Source organism: Halichoeres trimaculatus, unplaced genomic scaffold (genome assembly GCF_033239565.1).
Source record: "Halichoeres trimaculatus isolate MK-OKI-2021-1 unplaced genomic scaffold, fHalTri1.1 fHalTri1_scaffold_4, whole genome shotgun sequence".
Classification (NCBI taxonomy): Eukaryota; Metazoa; Chordata; class Actinopteri; order Labriformes; family Labridae; genus Halichoeres; species Halichoeres trimaculatus.
The window spans coordinates 40,213,614-40,230,746 of NW_027437182.1; the positions used below are offsets into that span (position 1 = coordinate 40,213,614).

General features: G+C 44.2%; 1 protein-coding gene across 5 annotated transcripts in view; it reads left to right on the plus strand.

The window, feature by feature from the left end:
- The window catches only part of szt2 (SZT2 subunit of KICSTOR complex), a 151,421-nt gene that overhangs the window by 120,815 nt on the left and 13,473 nt on the right, over nt 1–17,133 (plus strand). For all 5 annotated transcript variants that reach the window (XM_074668165.1, XM_074668166.1, XM_074668169.1 and 2 more), the window contains 7 exons: nt 1,238–1,493; nt 1,599–1,678; nt 4,193–4,318; nt 5,011–5,213; nt 9,749–9,845; nt 10,178–10,258; nt 10,341–10,415. In XM_074668165.1, coding sequence (XP_074524266.1) covers nt 1,238–1,493; nt 1,599–1,678; nt 4,193–4,318; nt 5,011–5,213; nt 9,749–9,845; nt 10,178–10,258; nt 10,341–10,415 — 918 coding nt within the window. The remainder of the gene's footprint in view (nt 1–1,237; nt 1,494–1,598; nt 1,679–4,192; nt 4,319–5,010; nt 5,214–9,748; nt 9,846–10,177; nt 10,259–10,340; nt 10,416–17,133) is intronic.

The window sequence follows — 17,133 nt, forward strand, 5'->3', positions numbered from 1 at the left end:
ATATGGTCGGTGTAAAGCCTACTTTACACCAACTGAAATGAACTAGTTTATGGTTTCTTCTTCACAACAGGTGAACTATGCTTAATTCCTTATCCGTCAAGCCAGTTCACCAGCTAACTAAATCCCCTGTGTGCTGTTGTAGCTACACAGACAGATATTCTGTCACCATACTATGTAACCTGTCTGTGTGACCTGTCTGTCTGAGCTGTCTGTGTGACCTGTCTGTGTGACCTGTCCGTGTGACCTGTCCGTGTGACCTGTCTGTGTGAGCTGTCTGTCTGAGCTGTCTGTGTGAGCTGTCTGTGTGACCTGTCTGTGTGAGCTGTCTGTCTGAGCTGTCTGTGTGAGCTGTCTGTGTGACCTGTCTGTGTGACCTGTCTGTGTGAGCTGTCTGTCTGAGCTGTCTGTGTGAGCTGTCTGTGTGACCTGTCTGTGTGAGCTGTCTGTGTGAGCTGTCTGTGTGAGCTGTCTGTGTGAGCTGTCTGTGTGAGCTGTCTGTGTGACCTGTCTGTCTGACCTGTCTGTTGACCTGTCTGTGTGACCTACCTGACTGACCTGTCTGTCTGAGCTGTCTGTCTGACCTGTCTGTATGACCTGTCTGTCTGACCTGTCTGTTGACCTGTCTGTCTGACCTGTCTGTTGACCTGTCTGTGTGACCTACCTGACTGACCTGTCTGTCTGAGCTGTCTGTCTGACCTGTCTGTATGACCTGTCTGTCTGACCTGTCTGTATGACCTGTCTGTCTGACCTGTCTGTTGACCTGTCTGTCTGACCTGTCTGTCTGACCTGTCTGTGTGACCTACCTGACTGACCTGTCTGTCTGACCTGTCTGTATGACCTGTCTGTGTGAGCTGTCTGTCTGACCTGTCTGTCTGACCTGTCTGTTGACCTACCAGTCTGTCTGACCTACCTGTCTGAGCTGTCTGTCTGACCTGTCTGTCTGACCTGTTTGTATGACCTACCTGTCTGAGCTGTCTGTTGACCTGTCTGTCTGACCTGTTTGTATGACCTACCTGTCTGACCTGTCTGGTTGACCTGTCTGCAGGATGAGTTGTGCTGAATGCACAGAGTCAGTTTCTGTCTTCACCAGTTATAAATTGAGCTGGAAGCACTGGTCTAAAAAGAGACTGGTTCCTCTGGTACTGATGATCTAAAACTCAACATGTTTGGCTAATCTCTTATCATCCTGCTCTTGTCTTGACTCCGGTCTTACTCCTTCCTTTCCTGTCTTTAAAAGAACCCAAACCCCTTCCTGAGCCCGTCCATGGAGCCAGACGCTCTGTTGCGGTCTGCAGTTCCTCCGTTACCCAGTAAAGAGCAGGGCAGGCTGGGAAGCTCTGGTCGAAGCCTTGCGCCGCTCCACTTCCCCTCCGAGCTGCTTCCCTTTGACGAGGCTTTGAGGGACGTATGCACCATCCGACCCCTGATGGATGGGGATGCAGTGACCCGGCATGGCGGCCAGCTCCTGGAGATTAAGGCTGCTGAGCGAAGAGGTTGTTTTGTCACTGATGATGTGCTTCATGGGAGTAAAGATGTTAGTCTTTTCATCCTGACTGGGTGGTGAGGGTTAACGGCTGTGCTTCGTTTTGTCCTGACAGAGCTGGAGAAGCAGATGAAGATTGAGAACCTGTTTGTGACCTGGCAGCAGAGGTCTGCACAGTCCAACATGCCGATTTCAGTGAGTACCCTGAGACAGCTGGATACACACACACACACACACACACACACACACACACACACACACACACACACACACACACACACACACACACACACACACACACACACACACACACACTTACTGGCCTTGATTTATCAAACATGGGTACGACTGAAAAATGGGTATTCGCTCCTTCCACGCACAGATCGGCATTTATCAACCTGAATGTGGGCAGAGGGTACGCTCAATCCCACGCCAGCTCTGAGGTCATATACGCAAGTTTCATGTCCAAGGAAAGTGCAATGCAGCGAGGAAAATCCATCTGTGGTGGAGAATTATTAGATCAGATGAGTGCAGAGCGTTTTCAGATAAACAGAGGTTCACAGAGAAATAATTTAAAGGTAAATCAGATATGACACTAAGAATGTTTCCAACATTTCACTCTTCTTCAGCCAATCTGTAAAATACATGGCTATGAAAGAGCAGCAAGCTGTCAGCTGATTTCTCCTCATAATAAAATGTGTTTCCTTCAGTATTTTACTTCAAAAATAGAGAGGCTGTTTTCAGTAATCAAAAAAATCTCCCATGGCCATGATAAGGTCTCTGCAGAGAACATCCAGAGGACGTTGGATAAAACTTTTAGAGTGGAATTTTTTTTCTTTGAAGGGCTGTGGGAAGTTTGAAAGTGATCTTAAAAAGTCTCCCTGCTATATCTATGCCTGATCGTGAACCACACTTTAACATGAGATTAGCAGCACCGATGTTGCTGGTTACAGGTTATTTTAGATTGCTACCTCTTAGCTTACCAATTGGGTCGAGCAGGACCGGGTTGATTTACAGCGCATCTAAGTCTCTATGACAACACCACACCTGGCTGATGAAGTTTAGCAGAGAGAAGAGAGATCTGTGTTTTTCTCTGCTGAAAATGATTCCTGTGATTAATTTTGTAGTGATGGTGGACACTGGAGCCTAACTGTCAGACAGAAAAAGGACAGAGGAGCAGAAGAAAGAGAAACAGGAGAGAGATAGAGCACAGGCTAAAGGCTAAAAGGGCTAAACTGTTAGTGCTAATGTTGACTCCAACCCACAGTCAGCAGTTATTCTGCAGTGGTCTGTTCAAACTTGAGAGTCTATCAATAAAATGAAGAGTGAGGTTACGTTAGCTCTGATTGGTAGATGACTGACAGGACATGACCAGGGTTCACTAACGTTACGTGTTACAGACACGTGTCAGAGCACCGGGCTGCCAGCTGAGCTAAATATAGACAGCTACTAAACTACTTACAAACTGACTGTTTGCTGGTTGTTACGTTTCAAACCACAGCGCAGCGTAACTATACTGATAAATGCCTTATCTTGGTGCGTTGTATCCAGTAATTCCAAACAAGCACACACCTCAATAAAAGTCATTACAACAGTGTGAGTGAGACTCTCGGCCAGAAGGTGGCAAGGAAGTCACATTAAAACAGATCCTCCTGACGGCATCTTTAAGGAAGTCAAATTAATTACAGGATTTACCATGAAGGTTATTTTTTCACTTGAACAATATTATCTTATAAATCTGAACTGTGTGTCAAAAAGTGGACAGTTTGATTTCAAACAATAAAGAGTTATAAACAGATTTATTCTAATAAATGCCAGATTTAAAGTTTTGGTGGTTTGACCCATAAAGCGTCTAGAATAAAGATTGTTGGGGGTTATCCCCTGATGGACTCTGAACACTTGCGATGGCGGGGTCTCGATGACTCCATGAGGACTGCGGGACTGGAGCAGGAGGACCGTGGCGTGAGCCTGAAAGACAGCTGACAAGCAGAAGAGACGGTGCTCAAACTTTGATGGCTATGTGATGATTGGCTTGCAGGACTGCAGACCTCTGACTTCAGTCAGATATCACAGATAACTTAATTATAGTATAAACCAAGGATGTGTCAATTAAATGTCTGAACTCAGCTGGAGTGTAGTTTGTCACATCTACGCTCTCAACGGCTGCAGTGATGTCCTTACAGACATGTTTTTTCTGACTCGATTCAATGCCACTTTTGCAGCTGCCAAACAACACGGCGTCATTTCTCTCTACCTCTGTTGCTATGGTGTCGATTACCAGCTCAGGGAAGTTCCCTTCTTCCTGTGTCCCTCCATGTGCTTAACTCCATGGGTTTGGCCAGCTCAACCTTGAACATTTAGGGGCGTGCTATTTAGATTATAGTTGTTCTCAGCCGCCACATTTATCAACAGCTGACCAGGTGTACGCTGTGATTGGCCCGAGTACACAGGTTTAATAAATCACACGTGATGTTGCCATAAGCTCATTTTACTCCCAGATCTGCACCAATTCCCACTCAGGATCGATAAATGAGGACCACTGACCTTTGACTCACATCCTCAAACTAAGCCTGATGAGTTTTTCCTTTCGCTGGGTAAGTTGAGAAAGATTTAAATGGTTCGAATCTTTATCAGGTTTTGGTATTGGGATTGGACACAATAAACAATCAAAAGACTAGTCTGAAATCGTCCCGCCTGATGTCTCCTCAGGGGACGGACTTGGAGACTCTGAAACAGTCATCCAGGCTGGTCCACTACTGTGCCACCCCTCTCCTCTTTGACCCTGTTTTTCGGAGGCAGATCCAAGAAGAACAGATCATTCAGCCTCCAGTGAAGGTATGTTTGCTGTTTGTTTCTCACTTCAGGAAGAAGAGGACAGAGGGGAGTGTGCTTTTTCATGAGCCAGTCATTATTAACTGATAACTCCATTGTATCATGTAATACATGCACTGTGACCAGTTTAAAGGTTTTCTTTGGTAAAATATGAGAGGACTTTCATTCCGAAGGAAATCCAGTAAATGTTATGAAATTCCTTGGTTGTGTTGCTTCTCCTGATCCACCAGCTCTTAACGTTTTAGTCTGGAGATAACGTCCAGTTATTCATAGAGAAAGCGTCAAACCAGGAACAGCTATGGTGAGCTGGAGGTGACATTTTAAATGTGAAGCATTCACCTCTTGAGGCCAGAGGCAAATGACTTGGCCCTCTTAGTCTTCAATACTTCATCTGCCAGGGGTTTCAGTCTGTGAGTACCAGAGTTATCAGCTGCACAGGCCCCAGAGACCACAGCAAAGAATCTGATCATGTGGTCTTAGTCTAGACTGTCAGGAAGACTCAGATACCAGTCAGACTTTCATCTTGTATGGTTAGACTTGATTATGGGGTATGGTGTCCATTAATGGACATGTTAGCCATGCTTTGACCTCTATCCTGATTGCATGTCATACAAATCAGACCAGGAACTCTGATCTGCCTTCTTGGTTAATGTGCTGTGCCTTATGTTGGATCATTCATGTATCCTCTGTGACAGAAACGTCATCGTTCCAGTGACTCCACGACGTCTGGGCGGGACCGTAGCTACAGCACCGACTCAGGGGACATGCTTCCCAGCCGACTGAAGGAAGAGCCCTGGCTGCTTGAGATTTCCAGCACCTTCCTCCAGCAATACGTCCAGTATCTTCAGAGCATGGGCTTCATTTTGGTTCAGGTCCGGCCCCAGTCCCCAGCTCGCAGGTCAGTTTCTGCAGGAAGTGTTGTTTTCCTGTCCTCACAGTAGCTGTGAATGTCTTGACCTCAATGGGTCTTTTACCTGGTTAAATAAAGGTTAAATAAAATCTAAACTTGAAGCATGCCTCAAAGACGTAAGGTCCTGGATGAGCAGAAACTTCTTACTACTGAACTCAGAGAAGACTGAAGTCATTGTTCTTGGACCAAAACATCTCAGAGAAGCTTTGTTGAACAACATCGCCGCCTGAGACGACATCAGCTTGGCTTCCAGCACCACTGTCAGGAACCTGGGAGTTCTTTTGGATCAGGACCTGTCCTTTAACTCTCACATCCAACAGGTCTCAAGGACGGCATTTTTTCATCTTCGCAATATCAAGAGAATTAGACACATCTTGTCTTGGAGCGACGCTGAGAAACTAGTCCATGCTTCGTTTCTTCTAGGCTGGACTACTGTAACCCTCTTTTATCCGGCTGTCCTAATAAGTCTATTAGGACTCTTCAGCTGGTTCAGAATGCTGCCTCTTGGGTCCGTCAACGTGCTGCCTTGACGAGTTACCCACTAGATTTCTAAAGTCTGTGCTGAGCAGTTTGTTACCACAACTTGTTCATCTGGTCAACATCTCCCTTCAGACTGAAACATTTCCAAAGGCCTTAAAAACTGCTGTCATGAAGCCTCTCCTGAAGAAGAGCAGTCTTAATGCCACAGTACAGAAGAACTTCTGGCCTGTATCAAACCTGCCATTCTTAGGCAAAGGTCTACAACAGTGGTTCCCAACCTTTCCAACTCAGGGCCCACTTTTAAGTCTCAGACATTTTCGCGGCCCACCCCTGACCGGTAAATACATAAAAACATACTACATCTTAAAACCTTTATAGATGAATTGTCAATTTAACACAAACATAGTTTAGCCTTATCTAATGGCACAGTTTACAGTCAGCTCTATCTTTTTATCTGGGCTTAAAAACCTATTTTAAATTTATTAGACAGGCTGATGCACAGTAATATAAAATACAATTTATTCTCAAATCATACACTGGGTGATAATATTTATACAACCATAGTTACTCATAGTTAAAGTAGTGAGTCAAGACAAATGGTAATAAATTGCATGTTTGCACCCCCCACCCACCCACCTGTGCTGCTGCTCTCATTGTGCCCCCCCAGTCTGAAAGTCTGTACACGCCCCTGCACAGAGGTACAGTGTGGCCTGAAGGCTTTCAGGTTTGATCTCTGAAAGCTGGAGGAAAACTCCTCTGCTGATTTTTAAAGAATGAGAGGAAAACAGCAAAACTATAACTTCCGTCCCAAAGAGAGCAGAAGGTGACTCCTGGAGGAGCGGGAGAAGGAACAGCGATCAGCTGCAGTGTAATATGCACGAGTGAACTCATCATTAGCACTGCACTGATCATCATCACAGACTCCACAAGCTGATCAGGATGAAGTTTAGGGCAAATATAAACCACAGAGTGACAGGGACACTTCTGCTTGCGCTGACTTTATACACAGAAAACGTGCATCTGTAAACACTGATGAGTGATCGGGGTCAGCGTGGAGTAGTTTTTTCTACAGTAACCGTGCGTCTTGTGCGCATCGGAGCGGAACTCCGCTGAGTGTGATGCTGAGAGCTGAGAGCTGTGAACGGCAAATACCCACCAGAGCTCTGTCTTTTATTATTTTAGAGCGTGATATGATCCAACCATGAGTGTGAGTTCACATGAGAACACAGAGAGATGATTCGCTTCTGAAAGATAACTGTTTGGTTCTGGGCAGCATCAAAAATGTTTGTGGCATCCTGAAAGTTTAAGTTGCATACAAGAGCCATGTGCAATGTAATTTACGTCTGAAACATCGGAAAAAGAAAAGATCAGATCATAATTCTGAAGGCATGGCAGCTTTTACTTTGTCGTGGCGGTGTGCCACGATCCTATACATGTAGCGGAAACCCAGCCATACGCTGCGTTCTGAGAGCACTTTTTTAAAATAAAGATTGAACATGAAGGACTGAACTGAATACAAGAGAAACATGTTGGAGGCTCCACAGTCACTAACACAGCATCTATAACATGTTGAAACATTTTTATTTTTACATAATTACATTCCCACCCCCACAAAAATCTAACTATTTTGGAAAAGCTTTGGCGGCCCACCAGGGGGCCGCGGCCCACAGGTTGGGAATCACTGGTATAGAAAAAGTTGTATACCAACAGCTTACTGACTTTCTCCTGCATAACAATGTGTTTGATACTTTCCAATCAGGCTTCAGGCCCCACCACAGCACTGAGACAGCTCTGACCATGGTGACAAATGATATCTGCCTGAACACAGATGCAGGCAAAGTCTCAGTCTTAGTTTTGCTGGACCTGCCTTCGACACAGTTTACCATGTGATCTTATTACAGAGGTTAGAAAACTGGGTGGGAATCTCTGGTAGTGCTTTAAACTGGTTCAAGTCCTATCTCGAGGGCAGGACTTTCTTTGTTGAAATTGGTAACTGTGTCTCAGACCAAATGGCCCTGACCTGTGGTGTTCCCCAGGGTTCAATCCTGGGACCCCTATTGTTTAATTTGTACATGCTCCCATTGGGTCAGCTAATACGCAGCTGTAATGTGTCCTACCACAGCTATGCTGATGACACTCAGATCTACGTGTCAATGACGGCAGGCGAACATGGGCCTGTAGATTCACTCTGTCGTTGAACAGATCAGTGTGTGGATGGAGAACAATTTCCTCCAGCTGAACTCAGACAAAACTGAAACCATTGTCAGTGGCCCAGAGAAACAAAGAGAAAGGGTTATCAGTCACCTTCATACTCTCTCTCTGAATGTGAGTAACCAGGTTAGAAATCTAGGGGTGATATTGGACTCAGACCTGAACTAGCCACATCAAATCAATAACATCAGCTGCTTTTTACCATCTCAAAAGCATCACCAGGATTAAAGGAATAGTGTCTAAACCTGTCTTAGAGAGACTGATCCACGCGTTTGTCTCCAGCAGGTTAGATTACTGTAACGGCCTGCTCACTGGACTCTCAAAACCAGCTGTAAGACCAGAGTCAGTACATCCAGAATGCTGCTGCTCGGGTCCTGACCAGAACCAGAAAATACGACCATATAAGTCCAGGTCTCAGGTCTCTGCACTGGCTTCCTGTGGCTCAGAGAATAGACTTTAAAACAGCTCTGCTTCTTTACAAGTCCCTTCATGGTCTAGCACCAAAGTACATCTCGGACATGTTAGAACCATATGAACCAACTCGGTCTCTGAGAACCTCAGGGAGAGGTCTCCTGCTGGTGTCCAGAGTCAGGACTAAACACGGTGAGACTACATTCCAGTTTTATGCCCCCAAAATCTGGAACAGTCTGCCAGATGATGTGAGACAGGCCTCAACTCTGACCATGTTCAAAGCCCGGCTGAAAACAGTTCTGTTTAGCATAGCATACAACAACTGAAAGTATTTTATCTGCACTCTCCTCTTTTAATTTGATTAATCATTTTTAATGTTTTATGATGTGATTTTATGCAATGACTTTATTTTGTCTTTTGTGATTTTATTGTACGTTAGCTGTAAAGCACTTTGAATTGCCATGTGTATGAATTGTGCTTTACAAATAAACTTGCCTTGCCTTGCCTACTGACTTGGACTGGGAGAAGAGAGCACATCTCTCCAGTGTTAGCGTCTCTACACTGGTTACCTGTAAAATCTATAGAGTTTAAAATTCTTCTTTTGACTTACAAAGCGCTTAATGGCATCGGGCCATCGTATCTTAAAGACTTAATCGTTCTGTATAATCCGTCTAGGTCTTTGCGTTCTCAACATGCAGGTCTGCTTGTTGTACCTAGGGTCTCTAAAAGTAGTATGGGAGGTCGAGCCTTTAGTTATCAGGCTCCTCTTCTTTTGATCATCTACAAAGTTTAGGAGTTCTGTCAGGCTCTAGCTGCTTTGGCTTTTCACAATTTCATCATAATCACAGCGCCCAACTACCCACTCTGTCTCCCTGCTTGTCTGTCTCTCTTTCTGGCTGCAGCTGTCTCTCTTTTAGCCTCCGTCCTCTATCTCCCTAACCGCATCCCAGTCTCCTCAGATGTCTGTCTAACATGAGTCTGGTTCTGTCCGAGGTTTCTGCCCGTTAAAGTGAAGTTTTTCCTCTCCATTGTAACTTGCTAAATGCTGCAGAGCTCTGTACTCAGGGTGGATTAAGATAAGATCAGACCTTATCTGGTATTGATGTTGGGTTTCTGTTAATTGTTATGATTTGGGGCTGCACAAGTGAGGATTGATTGATTGATTGATTGATTGATTGATTGATTGATTAATTGATTGATTGATTGGTTGTTTGATTGATTGATTGATTGATTGATTGATTGATTGATTGATTGATTGATTGATTGATTGATTGATTGACGGACTGATTGAGACTCAGGCTTTGGGACTCCCTGAATGAATGAATGAGTGTCTTGAAGTTGTCTTGTTCTGTTGATGCTGAAGTCTTGTTAATCACCCCAGCTGACCTTGGCTCTCCATCCCACTCTTCAATTTTTCACAGCACGGCTCGGGCTCGGGCTGCGATGCTCAGCTCCATGTCATCAGAGGGGAGGATGTCTTTTTCTTATGTCAAGCAGAAGAGTGAAGACAGTCCTAAGGTCAGGGTTCAGATTTTGTATTAAATTCTCTCACACACAGAAAAACAAGGCAACGCTGTGTCCCATTAACTGCCTCAGAGTCTTAGAGGGACTTCAGAGGAGTCCCCTTCACACTGACTGACCTGGCTCTCTGAGTAGAAGCCATCTGCTTTGTCCCTTATTGTACAAAGGGATTGAATTGTCAGACTGGTCCAGAAAACAGAAAACCAAAGATCCAGTCTTTAATAAAATCAATTAAAGTATTGTGGGTGAAACATGGCTCAGATTGTTAGTAAGTGTATAAAACCTTTTATCATCTGATGTCCTAAAATTGTTTTTTAAAACTATTGCAGACAACACCTTCTGGCACTGCAGCGTACCACCTCCAGAGGGCGCTCCCAGGGGGGATAGTGTTAATGGAACTGGCTTTTCAGGTGAGTTAGGATTCATTTAGAGGCAATAAATTCATGTATTCATTGAATAACCGTGTCCTTCCTTTTGTGAATCTCCTGCCAGGGGAGTTACTTCTGTGTGAAGCAGTATGCGCTGGAGTGTTCCCGTATCCCCATGGGCCAGACCGTCAACTCCCAGGTAAATAGCTCTGGGTCCTTCTCAGAGATCAGGTTTTGTATGAGCTGATAATCCCAGTTCCTTCTGCCACCTTCAGACACCATGTTGGTGCTCTGTAACGCCCCGCCTGCAGTCTAGATGTCAGAGCTGTGACGAGGGACTGAGCCGTTACATCAGGAGAAGTCAGCGAGGCTCCGGCTCAGTTTTGCTTTCATGACAGATGTTCTCATCACTTCACTTACTTCATCACTTCCTTTATGTAGGGACGGTTCTTTAGCAGCCTATCCACTAGAGGGCCCTAAATAGTTTGTTAGTTACTCTTTATTTCATTTATTTTGTTATATAAGAAGATAACACATACAATATAAAAATAAGAGATAGAATAGAATAGGAAACACCCGGTCCCCCCGGTTTCAAGTCCCATCCCAGGCACCATGAGCTGCAGCTGGCCCTTGGACCTCAGGGCACACCCTGGTGTATAAATCTGGATGAGTTCTGAGATGTACTGTACCATTCAACGCTTCCAAACAATCAGTAAAATCTTCAAATCGATTCTAAAACTAACAGGAAGCCAGTACAAAGAGGCAACCATTGGGGTAATATGGTCATGTTTTTTGCTTCCTGCTAAAAGTCGTGCTGCAGAGTTCTGGACCAACTGTAAGCATGAAAGTGCATTATGGGAGATGTCAGTATGAAGTGCATTACAGTAGTCCAGGTGTGAAGAAATAAAAGCATGCATGACTCACTCAGAGTGCTTAAAGGGTCAAAACAACTTAACCTTTGATAAAGACAAAGGTGATCAAAGCCTGGTTTAATGTCTGTGCGGCTCTCTTTGGGGAGTTTAAAATCTCTGTCCATGGTGACACCAAGGTCAGTGACAAAGGGTTGATCATTATCTTTTAGGGGGCCCAAGTCCATCAGTGGATCAGTGAGTCCAGACAACACAGTTCCTGTTCCCCCCTCTTTTAACAAAGAAGGTTTTGGGTCAACCACGCCTTGAGTTCACCTAGGCAATTCAGCAAGGGTGTCAGGGGGCCTTTGCCACATTTGGAGATCGATAAATAAGTCTGGCAGTCACCAGCGTGAAAATGATAAGAGATGCTGTGCAAATTACTCCTCTGGGTGCAATTGAGAATTGCACACAGTGTAGGAAGGTTTGGTTGTTTTTTAGTTGTTGTCACCTTTTAAACAATAGCTCTGTGTAACTACAAATACATACATGACCATGTCGCTTTTTGCCCTGGGGAAAGTTGAGAGGCACAAAGAAAAGTAGAGTTATAAAGAAGATCTACTCTCCAAAACAAACACAGGCCTTGGCCAGAGCCACATCTTTACCACAGTGGGCAATGGTGCTCATGGGAAACGGAGTCTTCATCTTGAAAAAACACTACCTGTCCGGACCACAGGGGACACTGCATCAACGCCAAACTGAAGTCCTGACAGAGCCTTTAAGTGGTTTCCAAGGTCTTAGTCAAACTGTTGGGGATCATCGGCCTGTATTGAGCCATGTTATTATCAATTCTCACATGTAATCAGACGTCATATGGCCTGTGTCTCTGTGATGGATGTAAGGCTGGCTGCCCCTAACTTATGACATGGTCTTTACCGTCCATCAGCAGACAAACAAACCAACGACCTCTCCCCCCACTAACAAGTTAAGTAAGCAGCTGCTGACCCTCCCCCTCTCCAACTTGGCTTTGTGTTATTCATGTCTGCTAAGCTCAGGAAACATTTTAAGATTTTACTTTTGAAAAAGTGTCCAGGTCTAGCTCCCATCTGTGATGTGCTGTCATCTCTTTATGTTGATGTCATCTTTTGATTGTCTTGAACTGTCTCTCCTAGTGTCTGTCTTCTCTGTTTTTCTGGTAGATTTATATATTCATCACTTCATTGCCTCCTTTTTTTCAGCGTTTCCCCCATTATCTTTTTTTGCTTTGAGTGCTCTTTACCTCTTGCTTTTCTTTGCCTTTATCTTTTCTTTGTCTCTCACTAACCTTTACATCTTTTAGTGATAGCAAACAAAGGGGAGGCCAAGGGCAGGTCAGAAACACAGGTGTGGTTTGAAGAGGAGTAACAGACTCCAGGAGTTGGGAGTAAGAAGGCCATGCTTGACCTGGACACACAAAAACAGACAAAAGGGGACAGATAGATAAGGCAGAGAAAATGGGCAGCCTAAACCTTAAAGCATATATCAGACATGGCCAAAATCAGGCCTAGGGGCCACTTTGGGCCTGAGGTCCATTTTTCATACAGCCCCCAGCTTACATCCTATGGTACATCATAGATTTCACTGTCATGAATCATGTTCTAAATGATGTATACATTTATATTTTCTGTCAAACCAAAGTCTGTCTCTGAGGTCTCACTTAACTTCATCTGGACTGTGCATAGACTGCTGGCCTAAAGCTAAAGCTCTGAACATTCAGCAGAAACTCAACAACTCTTCGGCTGACGTCTTTAAATGAATGGATTTATCAGGGTGTGAAAATGTGAGAGTTCCAGGGAAAACACATCAGAGGGCATCAGACCAGAGTAAAGTTAGGAAACAATCCTTGTCAGATCCAAATCAGATCCTGATCCTGACATAAAAACATGCTGACATTTTTCCCTCATATCGCCCCCTAATGAAGATCCTGTAGTCCTGTAAAAGAAAATCCTGCAGACTCTACCTTTAACACTGAACACACAAAGAAACCAAAATGACTCTCTCACACCAGATTCCACATGTAAACATTCCCTAATAGACCAAAAACCAAATAGATAAAATAGTGCTGGCTTGATGCTAAAGTATATGGGAAATTGCATTTAAATGCTAGCGGTTAGCATAATTTGTTATTACTTTGGTTTTCAAACAAAATTTCAACTTTCATCAAGGAAACGTATTACGGTTATTCTAGAAACAATAAACAAAACTCTAAATGGCAAAATATTAACATGCAAATGCTTTCAAACAGGAAGAGAAAAGAAAAGTTACTGCAGGCTCCTGACTACGGCTCAAAGCATTGCTCTAACCACTTCGATACACTAGATGGCCTAGTGGAGGGACTCTCAGAGTTAAGCCTCCAAGAGAGTCCTCTGAAAGTGGAGGTCTGCAGCTGGACCCCCCTCACACTCTCTGGGCACCAGGCCTGTGAGGCTCTAATGTGTGTACAGTGCTGTGTGTGTGTGTGTGTGTGTGTGTGTGTGTGTGTGTGTGTGTGTGTGTGTGTGTGTGTGTGTGTGTGTGTGTGTGTGTTTGTGTTTGTGTGTGTGTGTGTGTGTGTGTGTGTGTGTGTAGGTGTGTGTGTGTGTGTGTAGGTGTGTGTGTGTGTGAAAAATGGATTCCTGCTTGTCTGTAGTCACTCACTGATTGTTACTGTATGATGCTGAGTCTAGCTTTCCATCCTCTGTTTGTGTGTCTGCCTCGTCCGACCACATGTTGTCTCTTCATCAGGGCAGCCTCCTCACCAAAGCACGTTGCAAGCCGTTTCCAGATGCCAGCCCAGTATCTGACTGTGCGGTATGTTCCAGATATTCTTTAGGGTCAGGTGTGCCACTACAATCAGGTGTCACCTCTCCCCGCCGCTTTGCTTGCTGCCATCAGACCTGGTCTCTTACTTGTGTAATCTTTGTGTTTGGGTAATCGGATCTTTGGGTGTATCTGAGTGGCTTTCAGTCTGTGTTGTCCTTTAAGCTGTTAGATCTACAGCCTGAGAGCGTTCCTGGGTAAGATGGATGAAGGATCTCAGAGATCTGATGCTCCTGGGTCTCTCCTGTTTGGTTTCCTTTTGGATCAGATGTGGGTCACGCTCCTTGTGATTTGCTTTCCGTTCTTTTCTTTCAACAGGCTGCTCGTCTCCATGCTTGCCGGTCTGAAATCCGTGGGTGTTTCAGCTTGTGATTATTTTCAAGCGTCTGTGCAACCGTTGATGTTTCCTTTGCCATTTCTCTGATCATTTCAGTGATTTTCTTCTTTTACCCGCGGTGGCCTGGGGCTTTGATAGAGCTGTGTTCTTTCTCCAGGTCTACTCTTACTGGTAGTTTGGCTGGGAATGGTCACTGATTGAACAGCCATAATGTGATGCTGGCTTTGCTTGCCTTATATGACTGCATTGACTTTAAAATCAGCCTTTTCCCCTCTAACATTGAGTTGGTTAAATCATTTTCAGCTGTTTCATTTCTTCGTTTTAAAGCCTGAAAATGAAGGTGATCTGTTCTCTGAAGTCGAACGCTGGGGGACATACAGGGTCTTTCCATTAGGGCTTTAGTATCATTAGTATCATTCGGGCAGAGCCACTCTTTGTTATAAAGTCATTAGATGTGATCACAGTAATTTGAAAAATGTAACAATGTGTGGGAAGCTCCTTTCTCCAGTCAAACACGAGCACCAGGTGAGTGGTTTGAAGTCTGATTCCAACCTTTATCAACTTAAAGGTAGACCTGGAAAAACTACAACAACCATGGCATCACTTTGCCCCCCTAAGCTGCCTCCACAGCTGACAGACAACCCTAATCTTCACTGGAGTTCATCCTCTCCACCCAAACTCTTTGAGTCATCATCTTTGACCATCCAAACTTAAACCGGAAGATAACTGTCCTTTCTTTTCTTTTTCCTGTTTCATACACTCTCACTAAAAGCACTGCTGAACATATCCCTCAAAGTGTATCCTTAGAGTGCGTACCTGAGGCGTGTCCTTAGAGTGTGTACCTAGAGTGTTCCCTAACTGTGTGTCCTTAGAGTTTGAATTTAGAGTGTTTCCTTTGACTGTGTCCAAAGATTGTTTCCTTAGACTGCATCCTTACATTGTAATGCACATAGAGTGTTTCCTTACAGTGTGTACTCCTAACTGTGTGTCCCGAAAGGTTGTGTATTTAGACGGTTGTGTCCTATAAGTGCTTCCTGACAGTGTATCCTTAGAGTGCATCCTTACACTGTGTCCCCGGAGTCTGTCCTTACAGTTTGTCCTGAGAATGTGTCCTAAGAGTGTGTTCTAACAGTGTGTACTTAGAGCATGTCCTTAGATTGTATATCTTAAATCCTGTCTCCAAGAGTGTGTCCTCAGATTTTATTTTTTAAAGCATGTCTTTAGGAGTGTGTCCTTAGAGCATGGCCTCAGAGTGTGTCCTTAGAGCATGTCCTCAGAGTGTGTCCTTAGATTTTATTTCTTGAAGAAGCATGTTTTTAGAGTGTATCCTTAGAGGCTGTCCTTAAAGTGTGTCCTTAGAGCCTGTCCTTAAAGTGTGTCCTTAGATTTTATTTCTTAAAGCATGTTTTTAGAGTGTGTCCTTAGAGCCTGTCCTTAAAGTGTGTCCTTAGAGCATGTCCGCAGAGTGTGTCCGTAGATTTTATTTGTTAAAACATGTCTTCAGAGTGTGTCCTTGGAGCCTGCCCTTAAAGTGTGTCCTAAAAGCATGTCCCTAGAGTTTGTCCTGAGAATGTGTCTTAAGAGTGTGCTCTAACAGTGTGTCCTGAGATCATGTCATTAGAGCATGTCCTTAAAGTGTGTCCTTAGATTTTATTTGTTAAAGCATGTCTTTAAGAGTGTGTCCTTGGAGCCTGCCCTTAAAGTGTGTCCTAAAAGCATGTCCCTAGAGTTTGTCCTGAGAGTTTGTCCTGAGAGTTTGTCCTGAGAATGTGTCCTAAGAGTGTGTTCTAACAATGTGTCCTGAGATCATGTCATTAGAGCATGTCCTTAAAGTGTGTCCTTAGAGCATGTCCTCAGAGTGTGTCCTTAGATTTTATTTCTTAAAGCATGTCTTTAAGAGTGTGTCCTTAGAGGCTGTCCTCAGAGTGTGTCCTTAGAGCACGTCCTTAGATTTATTTCTTAGAGCATAGATTAGAGCGTGTCCCTAAAGCAAGATAATGTGCAGGGGAAACAATCGTAATATGAAATATCAACAAAGTACTGCTTTATCCTTTCTTTATCTACACATACAGTCTGTGTTTCTGTTTGTCTGCCTGCTTGTTGGTGTATAATCAAAACTTCTCCCATCACTGCAACCACTGACAAGAAATCTGCCTCCTCTGGGTCAGGCTGACAGGAGACTATCTTGGCCCTGAAGCTGAGCCTTAAGTTTTGTTCAGAGTGATACAGGGTTTCCAGTCAGCTGTAGCTCAAGGCTGAAGGTCAGAGAATCACATGAAGGAAATCTATGTTCACTAACTGAGGGGCGCGTGCAAGTCCAGTAGCTTTCTAATTCACTAGGTCGGCCTGGGCTCAAACTTAATCTGCTTTTCACAGGGTAGAGAAAATGATCAGCAAACTGATGTTAAATGACAGAAAAGGATGAATATGGTTGTAGTATGGAAGCCTAGATCTGCCAGGAAAAAAATGTGAGGCTTCCTTATTAGGAGTACAACTATGAGATTGAAAAAATGCAAAATTACAAATTCTGAGTAAAATTTCTATGGCACAAAGTCAAAATGATTTGATTTAATGTCACGACTTCAATCTGTTTCATCTTTAAATATGATTTAAATGTAGTTCCTCATGATTTCATCTTCTTCAGACTGCTCTTCTTTTTCTGGTACCAGAGTCAGGGACTAACAGCAGCAGGGCCTGAAGCAGCTGAGAGCCTCTTCATATGGAAGGAAAGGCTGTCTTCGCCTCATCATTAAAGAAGTGTTGTGTTCCACATCCCACTGAATGGTTTTCAGAGTCTGTGAACTGAAGTGGACTTAGGATCTCATCCTGCAGTGGATGAAGTCTCTGCTGGGGTTTGACTCATCAATCTGTGACTTTCCTGCCCTCTCATCTCT